A 19753-nucleotide genomic window follows, 5' to 3' on the forward strand; every position below is an offset into this window, starting at 1 on the left:
TGATTGTATATATATATATATATATATATGGTTATGATTGCACAAGTGTGTTATAGTCATATGATAAAAGAAATAATTCAGTAATGTCAATTGGTGGTGGTCTTAATATTTTGAAAGCAGAAATATTAAAAAAGCGGAAACAATTAGAAGAAAGTAATGTTTTAGTGAGTATAATATTTTCTTTATTTCTCCATTTGAAAATCTTTTTTATTTATAAATATTGACATTTATTTAGCAACAAAATAAGAAATACTTCAGAAGGGGAGAATTGGAGTCTCAATATAAAATTGAAAATTATGAGACTAATGATATTAGTATCGATATTGTTAAATCTGATGTGAATCAAGAACAGCAAGAATCAATAAAAGATAATAGTTTAGAACAATCAACATTACCTAGGCCAGAAGTAATACGAAGATTAAGAGAACGGGGAGAACCTATATTGTTATTCGGAGAATCAGAAAAAGAAGCGTTTAAAAGATTAAGGAAACATGAAATTTTTGAAGCAGAAGTAAATAAGGTAATAAAGCGTTATATCAACAAAGTTATTTGTTATTGCTATGTTTGAAAATATATAAAATTATATATATTAAAGGGCTTTAGAAATGATTTTCAAGAAGCAATGGAACAGGTAGATCAAGCATATTTAAATGAAATTTTAACATCCACAAAATCACAAGATCGTAATGTAAAAGGAGATGTCAATGTACCTGAAGAAGGTACCACTTACGAAGATATACAAAAAATGTCTGACAAATTAAACAAAGGTGACAGGGACTTTGATATAAATGTTATTATCCAATTTATTCAATTCCTAGTACAAGTATGGGGTAATCAGTTAAATAGTAGAACATCTGAAGAAAAAATGAGTACACAAGGTAAAATGGCAAGTGCAACTTATGCTCAAACAAGGGAATATTTAAAACCACTTCTCAGAAAGCTGAAAAATAAATCACTTCCTGAGGACATAACTGATAGTTTAACCGAAATTGTGAAACATTTACTTGAACGTAATTATATTCTGGTATGTATAATATTTTTTGAATAGATTACGTATGCCTTATAGACATTATTAAAAAAATTTTATATCTTAGGCTAGTGATGCATATTTACAAATGGCAATTGGAAATTCTCCTTGGCCTATTGGTGTAACTATGGTTGGTATACACGCACGTACTGGTAGAGAAAAGATCTTTTCAAAAAATGTAGCACATGTAATGAATGATGAAAAACAAAGAAAATATATTCAAGCAGTAAAAAGGTTAATGACTAAATGCCAAGAATACTATCCTACAGATCCTTCACGTTGTGTGGAATATGCAAAAACATAGGTATTTTTTTTTATAAAATCATTCTCCTTTTAATATGACATAAAGAATAATTGTGACATATACAATCTTAATAAATATGTAAACTTTATTAATATTGTAAACAAAATGAAATCAAAATTATTCTATGATGAAAATTGTGACATTATTTACTTTTTACCTTATTCATATTATATTTATTATTTATATGATTAAGTTAAGATTATATATTTATGATTATTTTGATTTTACTGCTACAATTTAATTCTATATATGTGATAAACTCTTATTAAAATAAATTTAAAGATCTATTAATAAATTAAGCTTTAAATATTCTACTCATTTCATTAGCTTTATTAACAGCAGCTTCAACAGCATTCATCATAGATCCCCTGTGAAAATAATATAAAATGAATTTGTATTTAAATTATTATGGAATTTATATACATACATATATTTATATACATTTAATAATGTACCTAACTTGACCGCGTTCCATAGCATGAACTCCAGTGATAGTAGTTCCACCAGCTGAACAAACTTCATCTTTTAATTGACCTGGATGTCGTTCTGTTTCTATTACCATTTTACCAGCTCCTACAAGTACTTGAGCAGCAAATTTTGTTGCCATTGGTCTAGGCATTCCCATTTTCACAGCACCATCTGCTAAAGCTTCTACAATGAGATATGCCTGAAAATAGAATCTTATAAATCTATTGTTAATGATAATACATTTTTTTATTGTCTTTACTTACATAAGCAGGACCAGAACCTGACAAACCACTAATCGCATTCATAAGAGATTCAGGGACATTCTGACTAATCCCAAGAAACGAAAATAATGTATCTATTAAAATTATATCCTCCTGATTTGTGTTTTTACTACAGTAAACTAAAATTTGTTAAATACATCAATACAGTACGGTGAAAATCTTTGTTAGGTATTTTTCAAAAACGGCATACCTGTAATACCTTCTCCAACCATTATAGGTGTATTTGGCATAGATCTGATCACTCTAGGGTTTGAATCAACAATAGCAAGTTTCTGAAAAAATTTTAATCATATAAATTTAAGTATGAATAAATATAATATAATTTCAAATATGAATAAAAAATTAAATATAACTGCAATTTACTTCTATCAAAGTATCTAATGACATTCCCACAAGTATAGAGACATATAATTTATTATCAATTTTTTCTTTAAGTGTTTTTACAACTCCATCAAGTGCATCATCAAGCATATGTGGTTTAACTGATAAGAATATAACATCGCTTTTTTCTACAACTTCTCCATTTTTAAATGTTGCTTGAGCACCAAGTTCTTTCCAGAAAGTAAGTGTTCTTTTAGTTCGTCCAGACACCCAAACATTTTTAGGATCTAGGATACCTATATAAAAAAATTTTTCATTTACTAAAGGATTATTAAAAAATATTGTTTCTATATTTATTTATTTGTTTATATTACCTTTACGAATGAGACCTGCTCCAATAGCAATTGCCATATTACCACCTCCAATAAATCCAAGTTTAAGAGATTTAAAATTATTTTGATCCATAGTTAATAATATTATATTTGATGTTTTAATGAACTCTTTTCTTTTACCTAATATTATTATTTATTGGAAAATTATTAGATAAATATATATGTTTTAAATAAAAATAAATATATTTGTATTAAAAAAAATTATTAAATAATATTTCCGATTTATAATATAATATATCTGATCTGATTATATTATATATAATATAATATGATCTAATTTAATTTTCACTTTCATAAACCTCGATATGCAAACGCTATTTATCTCTGAAGATTTTAATTTCTAAATGGTAGTCTTAGATATTTTAGATTAAAACTTTCTACCGATAAGAAACGATAACATTTGAAAAAATCCAAGAGTGACATTCAAACAGCAATAAATCTTAATGATTTTAATGATTCTAATAATTCTAATGATTTTGTGGAGTCATTATTCACATTATAGTTCTTCTAGTCACTGATTGGTGGGTATTTAAATGAAAATGAGCTGGAAAACAAAGGACATTTAAAATGTTAAATAAATTAATATTTATTGAAAATTTTTTTTTATATATCAAATAAAAATGATAGTAGATCTTACAGGTATGAAACTCCAGATACTTGCATTTATAAAATTTATGTAATAAATGTTGGTACGATGACCTTGAATTTCTCAAAGATGTGCAGTGGTAACCCTGACAAAAATAAAGTTACCTTTTGATTAGGTTATTTTACAATCATGATTTGGTGAAGGAATCGTGTTTCTTTATTGTATGATAAATAAATAAATTAGTAAAAACTTATTATAAAAAATGACCCTATATCATTTTGGTAATTGTTTAGCATTAGTATATGTTCCATATTATATGACCTATAAATACTCTGGTTTGTAAGTATATATATATATGTATATATGTATATGCATATATTGTTATTTTAGGACATATTATAAATGAAAATATCTTTAATACAATGTATTATTTACAGATCGGAATATGGTGCTTTTTGGAAATGTATTCAAGCTGGAGGTATTTACATCTTTACACAATTGGTAAAAATGTTAGCACTTGCTACTTTCTTTCCTACAGCAGATAGTGTTGGAGAGGAAGGTTTTGATTTATTTGGTGTACGTATAAAAATTATTAAGTTATCAATAAAATCGTAGTTTATAATTTTATATATTATAATATTACTACAAAAAAATCTGCATATATATATATATATATATTATAGATATCGTATGTTTTACTTGTAGGAATTTCTGAAGTCTTCTATAGATTTAGCAGATTTAGTAGGTATCCTCCTAGTACTTAATGGTATTCCTGGTAAAGGTCATGCTAAAGTATTAACTGCAGGAATAGGTTGGGCAGGTGCAGAAGTTCTTCTCACAAGATTCCTATTGTTATGGTTTGGTGCACGTGGTGCGGAATTTGATTGGAAATATATACAGAAAAGTTTAGAGTCTAATATTAACTTGGTAAGAAATTAACTTGTCTACTGCAATAAAGATGATATTAAATAACTTTTTAAAATATACATTATATACATATCTTTTTTAGGTACAACATATAACCACTGCTACACTTGTGTGGCTGTGGTCAAGACATGATTTAAAACGTAGCTTAGTTCCTATTGTTATTTGCATGCTTTTATTAACGGTGTATAGGCCACTTGTTCTAGATTGTTTAACATCTCTTTTATTAGCTGGTGCTTGGTCAACATTAGTCGTAAAAGCACTTACAACTTTAATTATGGGAGTGATAACTTTACACATTTATGCTGGATTAGCTCATTCAATTGGAATCTTTTAAAAGTCAAATTAATTTTTTTAATTAGTTTTATATTATTTAGTTAAATTTATTATACCACTAAATGTTATTTGATTTATAGAGTTTCTCATTAAAACATTTTTATAAATTATCGTCTCATTAATTTCTTATTGAAATGTCATGTCTGTGTACATATAATCTATTATATATATACATATAATATATATATATATATATATATATATATATATATATTTTATTGAAAACTTTAATATATTATACAATGATATTTCACCAGTGACATAACATTATATAAATTATCTCAATTACATCTTATATAATGATTCTCTTATTCATTATTAAAATCAATTTGTAAAATGCATATTATATATATCATGAAAAATGATATTTTTATTAATTCATTTATATATAATTTCATTACATATACTCTCATTTTTTCTTTTACATATATACATATGTCAAATTAATATTTTAATTCTTCAATTGAATTCTTGTAAAAAAGAAAAAATATTCATTTTATCTAAAGATATCATAGAAGCTGTCCAATTTATTACATGATTAATAGTTTTTTATGAACCTAAAAATAGCATAAAATTTTGTTGAAAAACATAAATCAAAAGTTTAAAATTTATTCATTTAACATTCGAACATAAATATGCTTTTGTGAATTATAACAATCACACATGTTTCATGTAATTATTATATTCAATCACAACACTTATACATATAATTGAAAGCATTTTACATACACATTTCTTATAATATATAATTGTATTTCATTTTGATTCAAATAATTTGTCACCAAAATTGTGAAACAATTTATAAGATATAAAAAACTTTTTTTTTTTTTTTGAAGTTTCACTTGTAATAGTAAAAAGAAAAGAAAGAAAAATAGAAATATTTTTAATCTAAATTAAAATTTAATTAATAAATTCCTATTACATTTTTTATACTAACTATTAATTATATTTATTTTTCATTTTTAAAGAAATTGTTAAAATCAAGAATTATCGGCGCAAAGTTGCACAGTCAATTAATAACCTATTATAAAAATAATTATATATATTATGTACACGTATATGCACATACATATAAAGAGAGATATGCATAAAGTTTCACAAATTGTTTTTATCAAATTACTATAGGTATGAATTTAAAGTTATTTTCCATTAAATAAATAAATCATTTATGTAGTTATGGATATAAAATAATATTTAAATCCTATAATGTTTCCAATGTAAATAATTTGTAATACTTTATATAATCTATCCTATACATGTATATGTACATGTACATGTTTAATTAATGTATTACAATTAATATTTAATTTGGTCTTATTAAATTCTTAGTTTTAATTAATAATAAAAAAAAAAATGAAATTCTTCATACAATATTTGGAATGGAATTGTGTCGTAACAATTCTATTATATTTATTAGTCATTGCCCTTTGGTGTATATTAAGAGAGTTGTACATTTTCTTATAGATTACATCAACATTTTGTTCATAAATGATTAAAACTATGACATTAAAAAATATATTTTTACTATAGTATTTAAGTATATATATTTGTATGTTTATGGATTTTCTAATTAATGTTACATATTATTACATTTGTTAAGTCATTAAATTATTAATTTCAACGATTTATCTTGAAAAATAAAAAAAAAATTACAATCAATATTCTTGCTATTTAAACATCTACTTTATCTTTGTAGCAGGAATATTTACAATATTTCTAACATGGAAGCATTAAATATAAAGTATTCAAATGAATAATATTTATTATTTTGTTAATAGTAATGTAGTGTAGTGACACTTATAATATTAAAGATTTGGGATGATTATATTTTAAATTTGTAGAGTGCATTAGTCAAGAGCTATAATTATTATCGATATTGATATTCATATAGCCAAGCACAAGCATTTATTATAAATATATATTACAATTATCACAATACTCTATTTATCTAAGTCAAATATAAGCAGTCAATTAGTTTAACTAGGGCAATGACACTAAATATTTATATTAAAAATGTTGAATAATCGATTATATTATGTTAAATATAAATCAAAATGTAAATTATCTTTATCATAACAATTTATCAAATGCAATAAAATTATATGTACTTTAATTTTAATTTATTCTCATTAAGGAAACAAAATTGATTTAAGATTGTAAAAATACATTGCCTTAAAACACTAACTATGCAGTAAAGTACGATCTTTTGAACTTTTTCTTGACTTCTTTTGAACTTCGAGAAGATAACGATTACATTTTTCTTTCTTTATATGAGTTTCTAGTAACTCTTTATTGCAAAATTTTCTGGTACAAAAACTACATTTAATCCAGGGATATTTACCTTGATGAGATGATATAACATGATGCTCTAAAGTTCTTGCATCACAATAGACCTTCTTACATAGTTTACATGCTGTTACAGTTTTATGAGAATAAATATGCCAACTATATGACTTTTTCTTTATTGGTTGTAAGCAAATATTGCATGTCATTAACTTATCAGTTTCCCCATGTATATTTTCATAATGATTTATTAAATGTTTTCGACTTGAATGAGTTTTCTTACATATGTGACATGGGAACCCAAGACCATAATGATATCCTTCATGTCTAAGTTTTGCTGCGGCAGTTAATTTTGTACCACACACATTACATACACATTTGCCATGTGCCCTTTGAAAGTGTAATTGACACCCTGTACTACTAGGAAATTTTTGTGTGCATTCATGACATTGATAAGGTAATTCTGGATCAAAATGTTGAAATTTAATGTGTTGATCAAATTCATTTTTGTTTCTTACAATAGTATGACAAAAAGGACAAGACATATCTGCTTGTAATTCACTAAACTTTTTCCCTACCTTCACATTACACCTATGATTATTGTATTCACCAATACTATTAAATCTTTCTGTACAGTAACCGCATCTGAGAAATAATGGATGACATTTTGCTATATGTGAATTGCAGCTTCTCAAAGTCTGAAATGATTCACCACAGGGACAGATTGTGTTTACATACATTGATGTATTAGATAATGATTTTTGATTATCAATTTTAATCAAATTTTCCTTTTTCTTTTTAAAAAGATTTGAAGTTTTTGTTTTCTCAATTGATTTTTTTTTCTTAGATTTGATTAAATCTGTAGTGTTTTCCGCATCGATTGACTTTTGTTTCGTTTTTAAAATATTTAAATCATCTGTCGTTTCTGATTGTTCTGTCATAATTGTCTCACATAAATATGTAGGAGGCACTACTTCAATATTTCCTTTTTGTTCCTGTGTCTTTCTAATTTGCATGTTTTCATTAATCTGATTATTTTTTTCATTTTCATTAAGTGGTATATTCCGTGAATCTTCCTCTATATCAACATCAATGTTTTCATCAATCGTTTCTATTTTCAGTATACTATGATTTTTACTATATTTAGAGGATTCAAGTGCGTTCAAAGAATGATTTTCTTCACATACTTCATTAGTATTTTCAAAAATAATATCTGAAATATCTGATGGAGTATCGCAGTCATAAGGATGGCCAGAATCCTTAGATTTATTTTCATCACCACTATCTCTGCTAACTATTTCATAAGAATCATTTTTCTTCTTTATTTTAATATTAATACCACTTCCAGAATCTCGGTCAGGATTGTCTTCCATAAAGGACTCAGTTTCACTAGTATCTTTAAACTTACAACTATTTTTGTGTAATACTAAAGTATGATATTCGCGAAATGATCTTCCACAAATACATGATCTATCAAGATATTTTTTACTTCCTCTTGTTCTATTGTTGTAATTATAAGAATTGTTTTCATGCTCTTGTGAATTCACACCTTCCATGGAATCCAATAAAAATGTTTTAGTCTTTTCTTTATTTTGTGGATTAGAAGTAACTGTGGATAATAATAACTCAGTACGTTTGGCATTTAATGGAGAATTTAAGTAACGACATTTGAGAACATTGAAATTATTTTTAGTTTCTCCTCGACTCCTATGAATACGACTATGTTTATAAAAACTATTATAACTGGCATATACTCCAAGGCATATTTCACATTTGAATTTGGAAACTTCTTCTGTATATAAATTCTCAGAAGCATTTTCAACATTTGGTATTTCATTCAAGTTTATCTTTTTTTGTAGCATTTGTTCTGATATCATTGTACTCTCATTATCTGAAACCTCAGATGATGACATTGTATTAACCATTGCTTTTGTTAAATCCTGAAGACTAATATTTGGAGATACTAGCGCATTACTTTCTAATTCTTTCATAACAAGATTTGGACACCCTATTTTATGATATTCAGTTAAATGCTTATGCAAATCTGTTATAGTGCGTTTACACAGAGGACATTTTCCACGATATGCATATTTTGTTTGGACAATATCCTTATCTAACAAATTAGTTTTCTTTTCTGTTTGAAAATCGTTTTCATTTATTTTTGTGCAGTTTGTAGGTTGTGCAATAGGATCAGAATTTATACATTCATTACTGATCTCTTTGTATTTAGACTTATTGTATTTACGTTTAGGTGGTATATATATTCCGTGTATTTTTTGTGAATGGGATCTAAGGGATCGATTTTCACTATACTCTTTACCGCATACATTGCAATGAAATAATTTCTTAGTGCTTTTAACTGAAAATTTGAAATTTGGTAATGCACTGTTATTATTACCCAATACTGGTTGATATATAATATATGATGGTTCTGGATCTTTTTCGAAAGAAGATTCAGTCAAATTTGTCGTATCTATTTTTTCTATAGAATTATTAATCACATTTTCTGATCCTTTACTTTGTACATTTTTAATTAATTTAAGAGTTTCCCAAATTTTATCACATTTTTCGAGAAGAATTATTGGATCTTTCAACTTGAATGGGGTAACAATAGGCAATTGTGATGGACTCTGCAATAAAATACATATATCATGTTTTTTATGGAAAATATGTATAAATAATGTTTTTTAACCAATTATTAAAAAACTATTTCTTTTTCTTTTTTTTTTTTTTCTTTTTTTTTTTCTCCAATAAATCATCACGACGCATGATTAAAATCAATAAATCATCTGGATCGTATTTAATCGCGACAAACACATCGTTTAAAGTATAGCACAAAAAGGTTTCCATTACTACGTCAAGTAAGTAGTCCCCAACACTGATCATCGAAGATATAATACTGACACATTTAATTGATCTAAAATTCTTACGATTGAATACAATGAAAGTTACCAAACGCGTTGAATCCAAAAAAAATCTTAAGTAAATACCATAAATACTAGGGTATTTAGACAAACTATACATAATATACCTGTAGGGATTCATAAGAGTTACTCCTAGTTGGGGACATTGGCTCAATCTTAAGTAGTGGTATATCTACATCAACCACAAGTCTCTCAGGCGGTTCTTCCTTATCCTTATCCTCGTTATTGTTCCCATAATCATCCCACATTGCACCTTCGCCAAACATTTTAATCTAAAGTTCAATTAACTTTATCAACAAGGAATTATTTCAATGTTTAAAACCTTTAATAAATCCAAGCTGAACGGAATCGTTCTCAAGCGGCTCGAATTGGTAGTAGACATATTGTTCCTACCTCCCCACTCCACGACCACTTGGCTCAGCGTTTCTTCCTCGTTCGTTACAGGCAAGCACAGCTGCACAAAGCTTTACCTATTGAAAATCACGATCACGATTTATCGTCTCTGATTATTATTTTTCTTCGAAACTTTTTACTTTTTAGCATAAGCAGGCGCTTCGGCGTCCGATAATTCCAACATTAGAACCGAATATCAATTCTAAATCGATAAACGTGAGGTTCTCCTTTCGTATGAAATACGCTTGGGTAGGAAGGTAACTGTTTTCTAACAAGGGTATAGCCCGACCAACGTTTAAACGAGTGTGGGTAGGTACAGGACTGGCCCAAGTTATTCGTTCGACTCATTTACTTTAAAATTCTTCTTTTCTGTTAATGCTACAATTATTTTGATTTAATACCTTCTATAACCCTTATCTATTTTGATTAATAAAAAAATAAAAAAATAAAAAAAAAAGAAAAAAAAATAAAAATCTTTTTTAAACTACAAGCGTTTCCTATGTTATACGTTCCAAAGATATGTTTTTTAATTGTTCAAGAAAAGTCTTTAACACAGGAGGCCGCAATATGCTTGATCATAAACCTACATTCCCAAAATATATAGCTTCTAATGCTTTCGAGGCAGATCGATGATATTATATTTATTTGAAATGTTACAGTATTCTAACGCGTTATCTTTCTCACTTGTATTAACTGTAGAATTTTCACGCTCTATAAGATCAACAAGATATCTGTGATTATTATATTGCTTCTTATCTCCGTTGAACCCAAACATTCGACGACGAGTCAATTGTATCTACATGAGCCATCTTCGTACGTTTTTCATGTTTTTCTAGCGTTATATGTCTTTTTAACAAATTCCATCGCTATGCCGATCGTTATCGTGACGAAAGCAGCATGCGCCGTATGACCGTCAGTAATTTCTACTGCATTCAATTGAATTACATTACACCATAATACGAGAAATTATATAATTTTTGTATATTTGCTTGAATATAACTTTGTACTTTTGTACCATGTACATATAGGCACTGTAAAGTATGAGAAATTTAATATCAAGTTACGTCAAAGACATTTGAATGTTAATAAAAAATATGGTAATTATATTATTAAGAGATATGCACATTGACGAATACAATAAAATCAATGTTAAATAAGAATATTTGATTATATTGTAAAAGCTAAAACCATTCTTGTTTGTTTTATAGCTAGATATTTACCATACAACAAATGTTGGAACTGTTCAAAGATTAATCAAGTTATCAATTTCTGTTAAACCTCGACAGTACATAATTTCAAAAAAATTAACTGAACAAATCAAATGTATTAGGTAATGCAGATCGTGTAATGACAATTGTCTAGCCAAGATAACATCAGTATATACTTGGTCGTTTTGTGTATCCTACTACGGGTCTACAGAAATGTTCCTCCGTCACTGCATCACGTGACATGTCTCTCTCTACCCAGCCAAGATAGAAATGGGCTGGCTGTTTGGGAGATTAAAGACCTCGAGAGTTCGTTGGGTAGCATGGGCATTCTCCGATCAATGAAAATCCAGAGTAAATATTCCGTGCCACAACATAATGATGTCACGTTTAATACGAGACCAGCTAAAATCTTGATGTTTCCACATGACCCACGATCGTTAGATATGCTGTAGTTTTAACAATGCAACTCTAGACGAGTTAACTTTTATGCAATACAGCAAAAACCAAGTTATCCCAGTATAATTCTGATAATAATGCAATACGTTAATAAAATATGTCATGTAACATTGGCATAGTGCGACGCTATCTGTTATTCTCAATCTGAGATATCCTATTATATCAATATCACAATGGTCAAGGTCAATCGTTCGCAAGAGTAACTTGAATTTATTTTGATTATTGATAAAATTGCTAGCACTAACGAGATAATCATAATATGCACGACGTGTACTTCCTGCCGTACATATATAAATCTAAGGAAAAATATAGTTATTGTTAATAAAAACGTTTTTGCGTTGAGTTAACATGTGGTTACCAATCCTTTTGCTGTTTCTCTTGACGTGTCAAATTTCTACCTCAATTGCTCTTTATAACGAAGGTCTTGTATTGTCTATAGTTAGGATTACGATACTGATCGGTTTGAGAAGTCATTTCATTATCAATTTTGTGATCTTACATATCTTAAAATAATCATTATAAATGTTTAAAATAATATTGCAAATAAATAAACTAGCTGAGGGTAGATGTACTTGAATTTGTAATATCATGAAACAATATTACGTTATACTGTTATAATGTAATATTATATTATATTGGAATAATAGTTGAAATCATGAAAATTACTCTTTTCATAATACTAAACCAATATGACGTACTTTCTCAGAAAATATTGGATTCCGAGGAGATTTAACACGTGTTAAATTCGGTGAAAGAGTGCGAGATTGGTTTCGGACTTTAAAAGATCGTCTGTTAGGAAGGAAATCTGAATATAACGATTCAGAAAATGGAGACATGATAAATCTCTACAAAGCTGAGATACAAGATCGCGTTCGTAACTCTGGTGGATTCTTTGTAGATTTGTGTAAGTCGTTATAGCTTTTCCTTTAAAGATTTTCAGATTCCTTTTCACATTTTATTCTATATTTTCGCAAATTATTCTATATTTTCTGTATATTCCAGCTAAAGTAACATTTGATCCGAAATACGATATCGGATTTCGTATTGGTCGTTGGTATTTCATTCGAATGGGAGACACAATTGATAATGAATTTATCTATAATGATTCAAGGGAATGGGATATGCCTTCTTCATTCATGCCTGATCAATCAACGCATCAATTATCTGATAATGATTGGTCAAATGATAATTATAACAATATATTCAAGACCATGTTGTCTCCACCAACCACGGAAACTACATTTTCGACGGAGCAAACCATAACGGAAAGTGATGCAATTGAAAGTTATACTACCGAGGCATCTGTGATACTACTGGAAAACAACGAAACTGAATCAATAGGCAATTCAGCTTCTGTTGAAGTTATATTCCCGTAATAAAGTAATCTTAAATCTATAATATACATCTGTCAATTATTATTTGCTTATTATTTTCTATATAATTAATTATATATAAAAAATTATACATAAGATGATGTTTATTATCAAGAAGAACACTATTTTATTTCATAAAATTTATCATAATTATTATCTCAATATTATTGTTCAAATTAATTATAACAATTTTTATGTTGATGTTATGGACATTGTGGCCTTCCTGATGTGTAGTGGGTTTACTGCAAGATAAATGATTATATTAAAATTAAGCACACGAAAATACTATGAGAAGCTGGTTAAAATTGCAAAGGAGTTACTATATCTATAATCACACTTTGTTTAAGCCAAGCCAAATCAAATCAAGCCAAGCCATAAGCCAAACAAAAGAATTATTAAGTGTTATAAATTTATGCAATATAAGAAAAGAATAAGCAAAGTTAGACTCAAGTCAGCATGATTTATTTTAATGAGGAGCTTTTATATTATTGTAAAAGTAGATTTATATTACTATTACACTTCTAAGTTGATTACTAAATATGTTAGCAAATAAAGAAAATAATTATTAATTATAAATAAAATTAAAACACACATTTTTTTTTTTTTTTTTAGATTAAAACATACTCTTCATACGTTTAACAATCTAATAAATTATCTAGTGATTTACAAATCATGTATTATAAGTATTGAAACTTCTACAGCAAATTTGTAGTTATTTAAGAAAGCAATTGAAAAGATATATTTCAAATAAAATCAAACAATATGAAATACTAATTAAAACCATAATCAAACACAATAGAATTTGAGATTACATGCTGACCATATATAAGCGTCAGAATAAGAGACTATTCCTTCTTGAGGTTTGTAGTGCAAATGATGAGCATTTGTCTACTTTCTCCCCTAGAAAGTAAATAAAAAGCATATTCCACCATAGCATGCATGAAAGAGAATAAACGACCATATAAACAATTGTTGTGATATTAATTTAAAGTAATAGAACTTTAATAAAAAATCATATACTGCCGTTATTTATCTTGTTTTTTATACTTAAAACATTGAAAATTTTAGTTCTTAAATTTGGAAAAAATATATTTGCTAAGCCCATCGCCATAATATAATATAGATAAATACATGCAATAAATGAGAATTTCTCTTTGCAAATTAATTTTTAAAATTATTTTATTCTCGCTCATATCAAATATAAAAGTAAATGTATTTCCTACCTTCTTAGAAGCAGCTCCAACTTTACTTTTTTTAGTACCCCTAACTTTCTTCATTCTGTTCTTACGTTCTTTTCGTTGTTTCCTTGTTTGTTTTTGTTTTTCATAAAGACCATGCCTTGCTAACCTATATTTTGGTTCAAACTTCTTTGCGAAATCTAAGGTATCATAAATAAGAGCAAATCCTGTAGATTTGCCTCCGCCAAAGTGTGTTAAAAACCCAAAAACAAATACGACATCAGGTGTTACTTTATACATTTTGGCCAATTTTTCTCGTATTTCTGTTTTACGAACAGATGGTTGACCAGGATGATGCACATCCACAACCTGTAATATAAAAATATATCATATAATTACTATAAAAATGACAAATTACTGTCTTAAAAAATTACATATATTTGTTCGTATTATAAAACATACCATTTGTTTTCGGCATAGTAGCCGATTTGTCATAAATTTCCGAGTTCTGATTGTGGCTTCCGTCTGTAATAGAAAATCAAAACACTTTTTGTAGGTTATGTTGATTCATACACGTTATTTGAATAAGATCAACTAATTTTAACAAAATAATATCTTCTAATAAATAAAAAAAGAAGTATTGGAACCGTACAATTTTACTCAAAAAAACATTGATCGATGTTTTAAATCATTGTTTATACACGTTCATTCTGATGATTTTATTTTGCAGTTAAAGTAATTTTATTATCGATATACAACGTTTTTGTTATAATATTTATAACATCTAAATAAGAAAATACTACTGTTTCATATTCTATCATAGTAAAATTATTTTATGTTACGATTGAATCATAATTTTTGGATATAAAATACATACCATTTTACCCAATTGTCGAAAAACCTATGAAAGGACATTGAAGGAAGAGGGCAGTGTTCTCAATACATGAAAATTGTTGTATACTATGATGATGACGACTTCATATAGATATCGTACTTCGTGGTAATGTCAATAGATGGCGCATGAGTCGCCAGAGTATAGGAATATTTCAGCGTCTTGTCTAGTAGAAAGGTTAGTTTGGGACAGATGCTTTTTTCTAGTTTTAAGACTATTCATTGCTTTTTGTTCGAAGGATGTGTGACTTTAGCGAAAGGTATGGAAAATGTATGAACTACGAATATAAACGGGGAATGCTGTCCCCACCATACATTTATCGTATTGACGTATAAGCTTGTGTTATTTCCCCTTTTTACGTGTACATAACAATTGGTTTCGCGTGGATTAAAGTAAATAATTTTAGTAGACTGTGAATTCATACTTTTCAATATCTCATATGTATATCTTTCTTTGATGATAGCGTGCGTCTGGATTACATTTAAATAATTTTATTCGCGTACGCGTGACAATGTGGAACCGGAGACGGATTGTTACGTCGTATCAGTTTTTCAAATCTACACTCTTATACCCATCACCATAAGAGCATTTTGAATGAGAACATGGTAAAATTAAAATATGACTAAGATCTATTCTCGAAAGTTTCTGGCGAATCTTCGAAAATAATTCCATAGCCTATAATTGCCCTCTTGAGTCACAGTTTGTGGAGGCCTTTTCGGCATATAGTCTCTCTTTTGCTTCGTGCTCTAATTTAATCAATTATCAATCAAAAACCGTAACAACAAAATTTGATTCCGAATTCTACGATACGAAAGAAAACCTTAAAACAATCTTAATGTATCTGAAAAGTATAAATCTTATCTTTTTGAATAGAAACTGATTACTATCTTTTCGAGAGATACCTTTTTGCAGTGTAAGATAAATTAGAATTATTATATTAATTGCTAAAAATCTTGATCTAAAAATTCATTAACTAGTTATTTAAAAATATAAAGCAAATCTTTGAAAGCAGCTCCTTCTTAAAAGTGATTATTTTAATTATAAGAAAATCATGCATAGTTTCGCTTGTAATTCAAAAACTAATCATCGTGAACAGTACGTTTTTATTGATATTAGATGAAGACAACGACTTTGATATTAAATGAAAATATGGAATGAAAATTATTTTATATTATGGGTTTTTCGTAAGTTTAGAATGAATTAGAAAATCTGAGCGTCAATTTACAAACACAAGTAAAAAAAAGCAATTGTTTACTTCACTAAATCAAAACACATCGTTCAATTGTTTATATGAAAATCAGTAATGGAGTTACGAGCTTCTTCTTTTTTTGCCACAAAATTTCAGAGGGCGCTACTATATGAAACTAATTTTTCACGTAAAACGCGTCAAAAACAACGCTTACGCCAAAAGCGAGTTTAAGAATAATACTTCAAGGATAATGAACAGCCTTACGAAAGAAATAATGTTTTTATTAGATTTATATTATATAAAAGAATTTATTCTTTTCGGACTTCTAAAAATATAATCTATGGTACCGACAATAGAAAGTAGTCAATGTCAGAACTAAATTTTAAACGTCGGTAAGTAAAGTAGAAAACTTGTTTTTATATTTATATACATATATATTTTATATATATATATATATATGTATATAAATTCTAGTTTATTAATTTGTATTTATTACAATAGGAAGTAAATATTTTGTCTGTAGATTATATAATAAATAAATCTCGTATATATAAAATAAATTTTCAAATATCATACATTAAAATAGGTTAACGATATGATAATCATGAAAATGTAAGAAACTTATAGTTTATATGACAGATACTTGGAAATTTTCCATTATTTGTTGAATTAAAACAACATTTTATGTCTATCAATATTTAAATTCATAGAATCCTTGATAGAATTGATTAAATTTCTAAGAACGATGACGAATGTGTGAGTCAGACGTTATGATACGTAATGTTAGATGATACTTTCAAATATTTATCGAAGTTACGGAAGGATAAATAGGTTAATTTAATTTAATATAAATCGATATTTAATTATATCTCTTTGATAAAGCTATTCTTTTTTTCTTTTTTGTAAGAAAAATATATAGAATGTGAATTAACACGGGTGTTGAATTCATAAATGTGAATTATTGTTATCGACAGTATACTTTTAAATTCCATGATACAACACAGAGTGGCGCACGTGTTAGTGTCGACTTCTATCGCGGTTACTGACTTATGCTTTATGAAAACTTACTGTGCAGAAAATAGGTTGAGTGATATACTAAAGAAGAAGACAAACATTTATGAGCGCGTGCATTACTTAAAATTGACATATCTTCGCTATGGGCTTGATATCAGAGCCATTATTATTTGCCATCGCTTTAATTAATACCGGATCTGTGCTCTTTCTTTTAGTCTATTTTGTATCCTTTCTTACCTATATACCTTACACATACAATCTACATGGCTTACATATATGATATTTCAATATATGTATTATTGTTATTTTCAAGCTTTTACTAGGGATTTTTATACATCATATTGTTTCTGCAATATGGCAAACATGTACCGGCGCCGTATTTGATCTAGCCTCGTTATTTTTTTTTATCGAATTGCGGCGTTGTTTTATATTTATAATTAATAACCATTTTTCTCTTACATTTCCACCATTTTCGTTGTATTTTTCTTGATGTATCTTTATAGATTATTACGTTATCAGATCTCGAATGTGATTATTTAAATGCTCAGCAATGTTGTTCAAAATTAAATGCGGTAAATTTTTAAGAATATTATCATATTAAATTGTTTTATATGTATATGTTATTTTTAATCATATGAAAGTAAAAGCCTCCATATTTATAACTATCTTAAACTTGTAATTGTATTAAATTTATTTAATTAGTAAGAAAAAGATTTACAGTTGTTAATTGTTTATTATGTATTTTACAGTGGGTCACTCCAAAATTAGTGACGCATACATTTTTGGTATTTTTGTTATTAATACACGGCCAATTAATACTAACTTTGGTTAATTTACCAATGACTTTTTGGTTGTTCTATGAGTTTTTTGGTGTTCCTAGTGGAAATATGGGTGTATATGATCCTACAGAAATCCACAATCGTGGAGAATTGAAAAGACATACTAGGAATTGTTTGATCTATCTTGGATATTATTTAGTCTTATTTTTTCTTTACCTTTATTGGTAAGTAATATCCATATATTAAAAGCTTTTTGTCTTTAACCTGTTCTTTTTTTTATAATAATTTATTTTTTTCTTTCATAGTATGATCATTGCGTTATTAAAAGGAGATCCAGTAAACAGAAATGCTGATGATCTGGTAGACTTCTAAACCAAATAAATTACTCTCATATCTGTTTTATACTTGTAAGATAGTGCTGTATGTATAGCAATTATTTTTTGCAATACATTAACCTCATATATGTTGTTTGGAAAGTATATTTGATATTATTTCATATTCAGAAATCTTTAACTAAGCAAGTATCTGAATAGATGAAATAACACTTTCTTGATTTCAGAAGTATTGTTAAGGTACTATTTTAGTTTATATCAATATATAAAGATAGTTTTTATAGAAACAATTCAGAAAATTATTTAAAATAAAAATAAGTGAGAAAGAAAGAGAGAGAGAGAGAGAGAGAGAGAGAGAGAGAGAGAGAGAGAGAGAGAGAGAAAGAGAGAGAGAGAAGGAGAGAAATCACGTTGCAAGTTAATGGTTGAAATTTTGGGATTCTAGTCTTAAAAAAAAAAATATATATATATAACAATTTCCAATACAATGGATAATCTAATTAAAAGACTAGCCCACATAATAATATTTTAATATTATATAGTAAATATTAATAAGATGTCTTTTAAAGAGTTCCTGAATCTATAATCCTATCCCAACATTAATATACATTCATAATATTATTTTCTTTAGTTAGCAAGTATATATTGCATACATGTGACAAATGTAAAATATTTTTGTAGAGTGCCAAATCTTATTTTCTATCGAGTTAATTATATTTTTAAATATATACCACAAACACATGTCTCTGTCATTATTGTGGATCTAATGTAAATATATATAAGGTATATTACGTATAAGGTATATATACATATAAGATATATATACTTCATCAAATTTCAAAGGCAATAATATCTGTGTATAATATCTGACTGAGTGACACGGTTGCGATTATTTTACACATTTGTTAAATCAAATTGACTTAAGTTTAATAGCAAGGAGAGAAAGCCGGATCGATTTAATGGATGTGGTAAAGGTGATTAGTCTTTCTTTCATCGTAGGGCGTGTACTTATTTTTAGATAAAGTGTGTACATAAGGGGAGTGTACTGATTTGCAGAATTTTCTCGCAAAGTTCATATAAACGTAACTATTTT

At 27.3% G+C, this 19753-nt stretch overlaps 7 protein-coding genes across 17 annotated transcripts; 4 read left to right on the forward strand and 3 right to left on the reverse strand.

The window, feature by feature from the left end:
• The first annotated feature begins 35 nt into the window (after positions 1-35).
• On the forward strand, positions 36-1462 carry Prp18 (pre-mRNA processing factor 18). The gene is made up of 4 exons (XM_035867768.2): positions 36-164; positions 236-520; positions 596-1024; positions 1095-1462. The coding sequence occupies exons 1-4, from the start codon at positions 84-86 to the stop codon at positions 1329-1331; spliced, it is 1032 nt and encodes a 343-aa protein (XP_035723661.1). The 5' UTR covers positions 36-83; the 3' UTR covers positions 1332-1462.
• P5cr (Pyrroline 5-carboyxlate reductase) lies at positions 1444-3534 on the reverse strand. The gene is made up of 7 exons (XM_085661882.1): positions 3431-3534; positions 2776-3337; positions 2444-2697; positions 2271-2352; positions 2063-2199; positions 1787-1998; positions 1444-1699 (listed from the first exon to the last, which is right to left on the reverse strand). Exons 2-7 carry the CDS (start codon positions 2864-2866, stop codon positions 1627-1629), a joined length of 849 nt encoding a protein of 282 aa, XP_085518008.1. The 5' UTR covers positions 2867-3337; positions 3431-3534; the 3' UTR covers positions 1444-1626.
• LOC118442323 (BOS complex subunit TMEM147) lies at positions 3502-4747 on the forward strand. Its single transcript, XM_035867782.2, has 4 exons — positions 3502-3718; positions 3817-3955; positions 4085-4306; positions 4389-4747. Exons 1-4 carry the CDS (start codon positions 3642-3644, stop codon positions 4638-4640), a joined length of 690 nt encoding a protein of 229 aa, XP_035723675.1. The 5' UTR covers positions 3502-3641; the 3' UTR covers positions 4641-4747.
• Positions 4748-5932: 1185 nt separating this feature from the next.
• LOC118442305 (uncharacterized) lies at positions 5933-11633 on the reverse strand. Of its 6 annotated transcripts, XM_085661769.1 has the most exons (5): positions 11460-11633; positions 10924-11270; positions 10240-10316; positions 9954-10118; positions 5934-9552 (listed from the first exon to the last, which is right to left on the reverse strand). In XM_085661769.1, exons 4-5 carry the CDS (start codon positions 10110-10112, stop codon positions 6820-6822), a joined length of 2892 nt encoding a protein of 963 aa, XP_085517895.1. In that variant the 5' UTR covers positions 10113-10118; positions 10240-10316; positions 10924-11270; positions 11460-11633; the 3' UTR covers positions 5934-6819. The 6 variants fall into 6 exon arrangements, with proteins under 6 accessions (XP_035723625.2, XP_085517895.1, XP_085517896.1 ...); XM_035867732.2 differs by lacking the exons at positions 10924-11270; positions 11460-11633 and adding an exon at positions 10380-10805 and having other exon boundaries at positions 5933-9552; positions 9954-10099; XM_085661770.1 differs by lacking the exons at positions 10924-11270; positions 11460-11633 and adding an exon at positions 10827-10869.
• LOC118442322 (uncharacterized) lies at positions 11500-13438 on the forward strand. Of its 2 annotated transcripts, none has more exons than XM_035867781.2 (3): positions 11500-11798; positions 12610-12807; positions 12906-13438. In XM_035867781.2, exons 1-3 carry the CDS (start codon positions 11768-11770, stop codon positions 13277-13279), a joined length of 603 nt encoding a protein of 200 aa, XP_035723674.1. In that variant the 5' UTR covers positions 11500-11767; the 3' UTR covers positions 13280-13438. The 2 variants fall into 2 exon arrangements, with proteins under 2 accessions (XP_035723674.1, XP_035723673.1); XM_035867780.2 differs by lacking the exon at positions 11500-11798 and adding an exon at positions 12089-12324.
• On the reverse strand, positions 13380-15425 carry RpS24 (ribosomal protein S24). 2 transcript variants are annotated; one of them, XR_004838364.2, is made up of 5 exons: positions 15332-15425; positions 14917-14979; positions 14500-14823; positions 14097-14176; positions 13380-13518 (listed from the first exon to the last, which is right to left on the reverse strand). XR_004838364.2 is itself a non-coding variant. In XM_035867787.2 (4 exons), exons 1-4 carry the CDS (start codon positions 15332-15334, stop codon positions 13516-13518), a joined length of 393 nt encoding a protein of 130 aa, XP_035723680.1. In that variant the 5' UTR covers positions 15335-15425; the 3' UTR covers positions 13380-13515. The 2 variants fall into 2 exon arrangements, 1 of the variants encoding a protein (XP_035723680.1); XM_035867787.2 differs by lacking the exon at positions 14097-14176.
• A 158-nt stretch (positions 15426-15583) lies between these two features.
• On the forward strand, positions 15584-19300 carry cnir (cornichon-like protein). 4 transcript variants are annotated; one of them, XM_085661772.1, is made up of 5 exons: positions 15584-15605; positions 17611-17772; positions 18053-18121; positions 18299-18552; positions 18634-19300. In XM_085661772.1, exons 2-5 carry the CDS (start codon positions 17692-17694, stop codon positions 18698-18700), a joined length of 471 nt encoding a protein of 156 aa, XP_085517898.1. In that variant the 5' UTR covers positions 15584-15605; positions 17611-17691; the 3' UTR covers positions 18701-19300. The 4 variants fall into 4 exon arrangements, with proteins under 4 accessions (XP_085517898.1, XP_035723678.1, XP_035723677.1 ...); XM_035867785.2 differs by lacking the exon at positions 15584-15605 and adding an exon at positions 15659-15951; XM_035867784.2 differs by lacking the exon at positions 15584-15605 and adding an exon at positions 16716-16927.
• The last annotated feature ends 453 nt before the right edge of the window (positions 19301-19753 follow it).

Source organism: Vespa mandarinia, chromosome 16 (assembly GCF_050613455.1).
Source record: "Vespa mandarinia isolate Hongniang chromosome 16, ASM5061345v1, whole genome shotgun sequence".
Lineage (NCBI taxonomy): Eukaryota > Metazoa > Arthropoda > Insecta > Hymenoptera > Vespidae > Vespa > Vespa mandarinia.

Bases quoted from the DNA above. Each gene is read 5' to 3' on its own strand.
- Prp18 (XM_035867768.2), top strand. From the start codon at position 84: ATGTCAATTGGTGGTGGTCTTAATATTTTGAAAGCAGAAATATTAAAA. The intron at 521-595 runs GTAATAAAGCGT...TATATATTAAAG, and splicing joins TTGAAGCAGAAGTAAATAAG to GGCTTTAGAAATGATTTTCA. The intron at 1,025-1,094 runs GTATGTATAATA...TTTATATCTTAG, and splicing joins TTGAACGTAATTATATTCTG to GCTAGTGATGCATATTTACA.
- P5cr (XM_085661882.1), bottom strand. From the start codon at position 2,866: ATGGATCAAAATAATTTTAAATCTCTTAAACTTGGATTTATTGGAGGT. The intron at 2,353-2,443 runs GTAAATTGCAGT...AAATTTTTTCAG, and splicing joins CATTAGATACTTTGATAGAA to AAACTTGCTATTGTTGATTC. The intron at 2,200-2,270 runs GTATGCCGTTTT...AACAAATTTTAG, and splicing joins GGTTGGAGAAGGTATTACAG to TTTACTGTAGTAAAAACACA.
- LOC118442323 (XM_035867782.2), top strand. From the start codon at position 3,642: ATGACCCTATATCATTTTGGTAATTGTTTAGCATTAGTATATGTTCCA. The intron at 3,719-3,816 runs GTAAGTATATAT...TATTATTTACAG, and splicing joins ACCTATAAATACTCTGGTTT to ATCGGAATATGGTGCTTTTT. The intron at 3,956-4,084 runs GTACGTATAAAA...TTTTACTTGTAG, and splicing joins AAGGTTTTGATTTATTTGGT to GAATTTCTGAAGTCTTCTAT.
- LOC118442305 (XM_085661769.1), bottom strand. From the start codon at position 10,112: ATGTTTGGCGAAGGTGCAATGTGGGATGATTATGGGAACAATAACGAG. The intron at 9,553-9,953 runs GTATATTATGTA...ATTTTATTGCAG, and splicing joins ACTCTTATGAATCCCTACAG to AGTCCATCACAATTGCCTAT.
- LOC118442322 (XM_035867780.2), top strand. From the start codon at position 12,252: ATGTGGTTACCAATCCTTTTGCTGTTTCTCTTGACGTGTCAAATTTCT. The intron at 12,325-12,609 runs GTCTTGTATTGT...GTACTTTCTCAG, and splicing joins AATTGCTCTTTATAACGAAG to AAAATATTGGATTCCGAGGA. The intron at 12,808-12,905 runs GTAAGTCGTTAT...TGTATATTCCAG, and splicing joins TGGATTCTTTGTAGATTTGT to CTAAAGTAACATTTGATCCG.
- RpS24 (XM_035867787.2), bottom strand. The intron at 14,824-14,916 runs GTATGTTTTATA...TTTATATTACAG, and splicing joins TACTATGCCGAAAACAAATG to GTTGTGGATGTGCATCATCC.
- cnir (XM_085661772.1), top strand. From the start codon at position 17,692: ATGGGCTTGATATCAGAGCCATTATTATTTGCCATCGCTTTAATTAAT. The intron at 18,122-18,298 runs GTAAATTTTTAA...TGTATTTTACAG, and splicing joins GTTGTTCAAAATTAAATGCG to TGGGTCACTCCAAAATTAGT. The intron at 18,553-18,633 runs GTAAGTAATATC...TTTCTTTCATAG, and splicing joins TTTTTTCTTTACCTTTATTG to TATGATCATTGCGTTATTAA.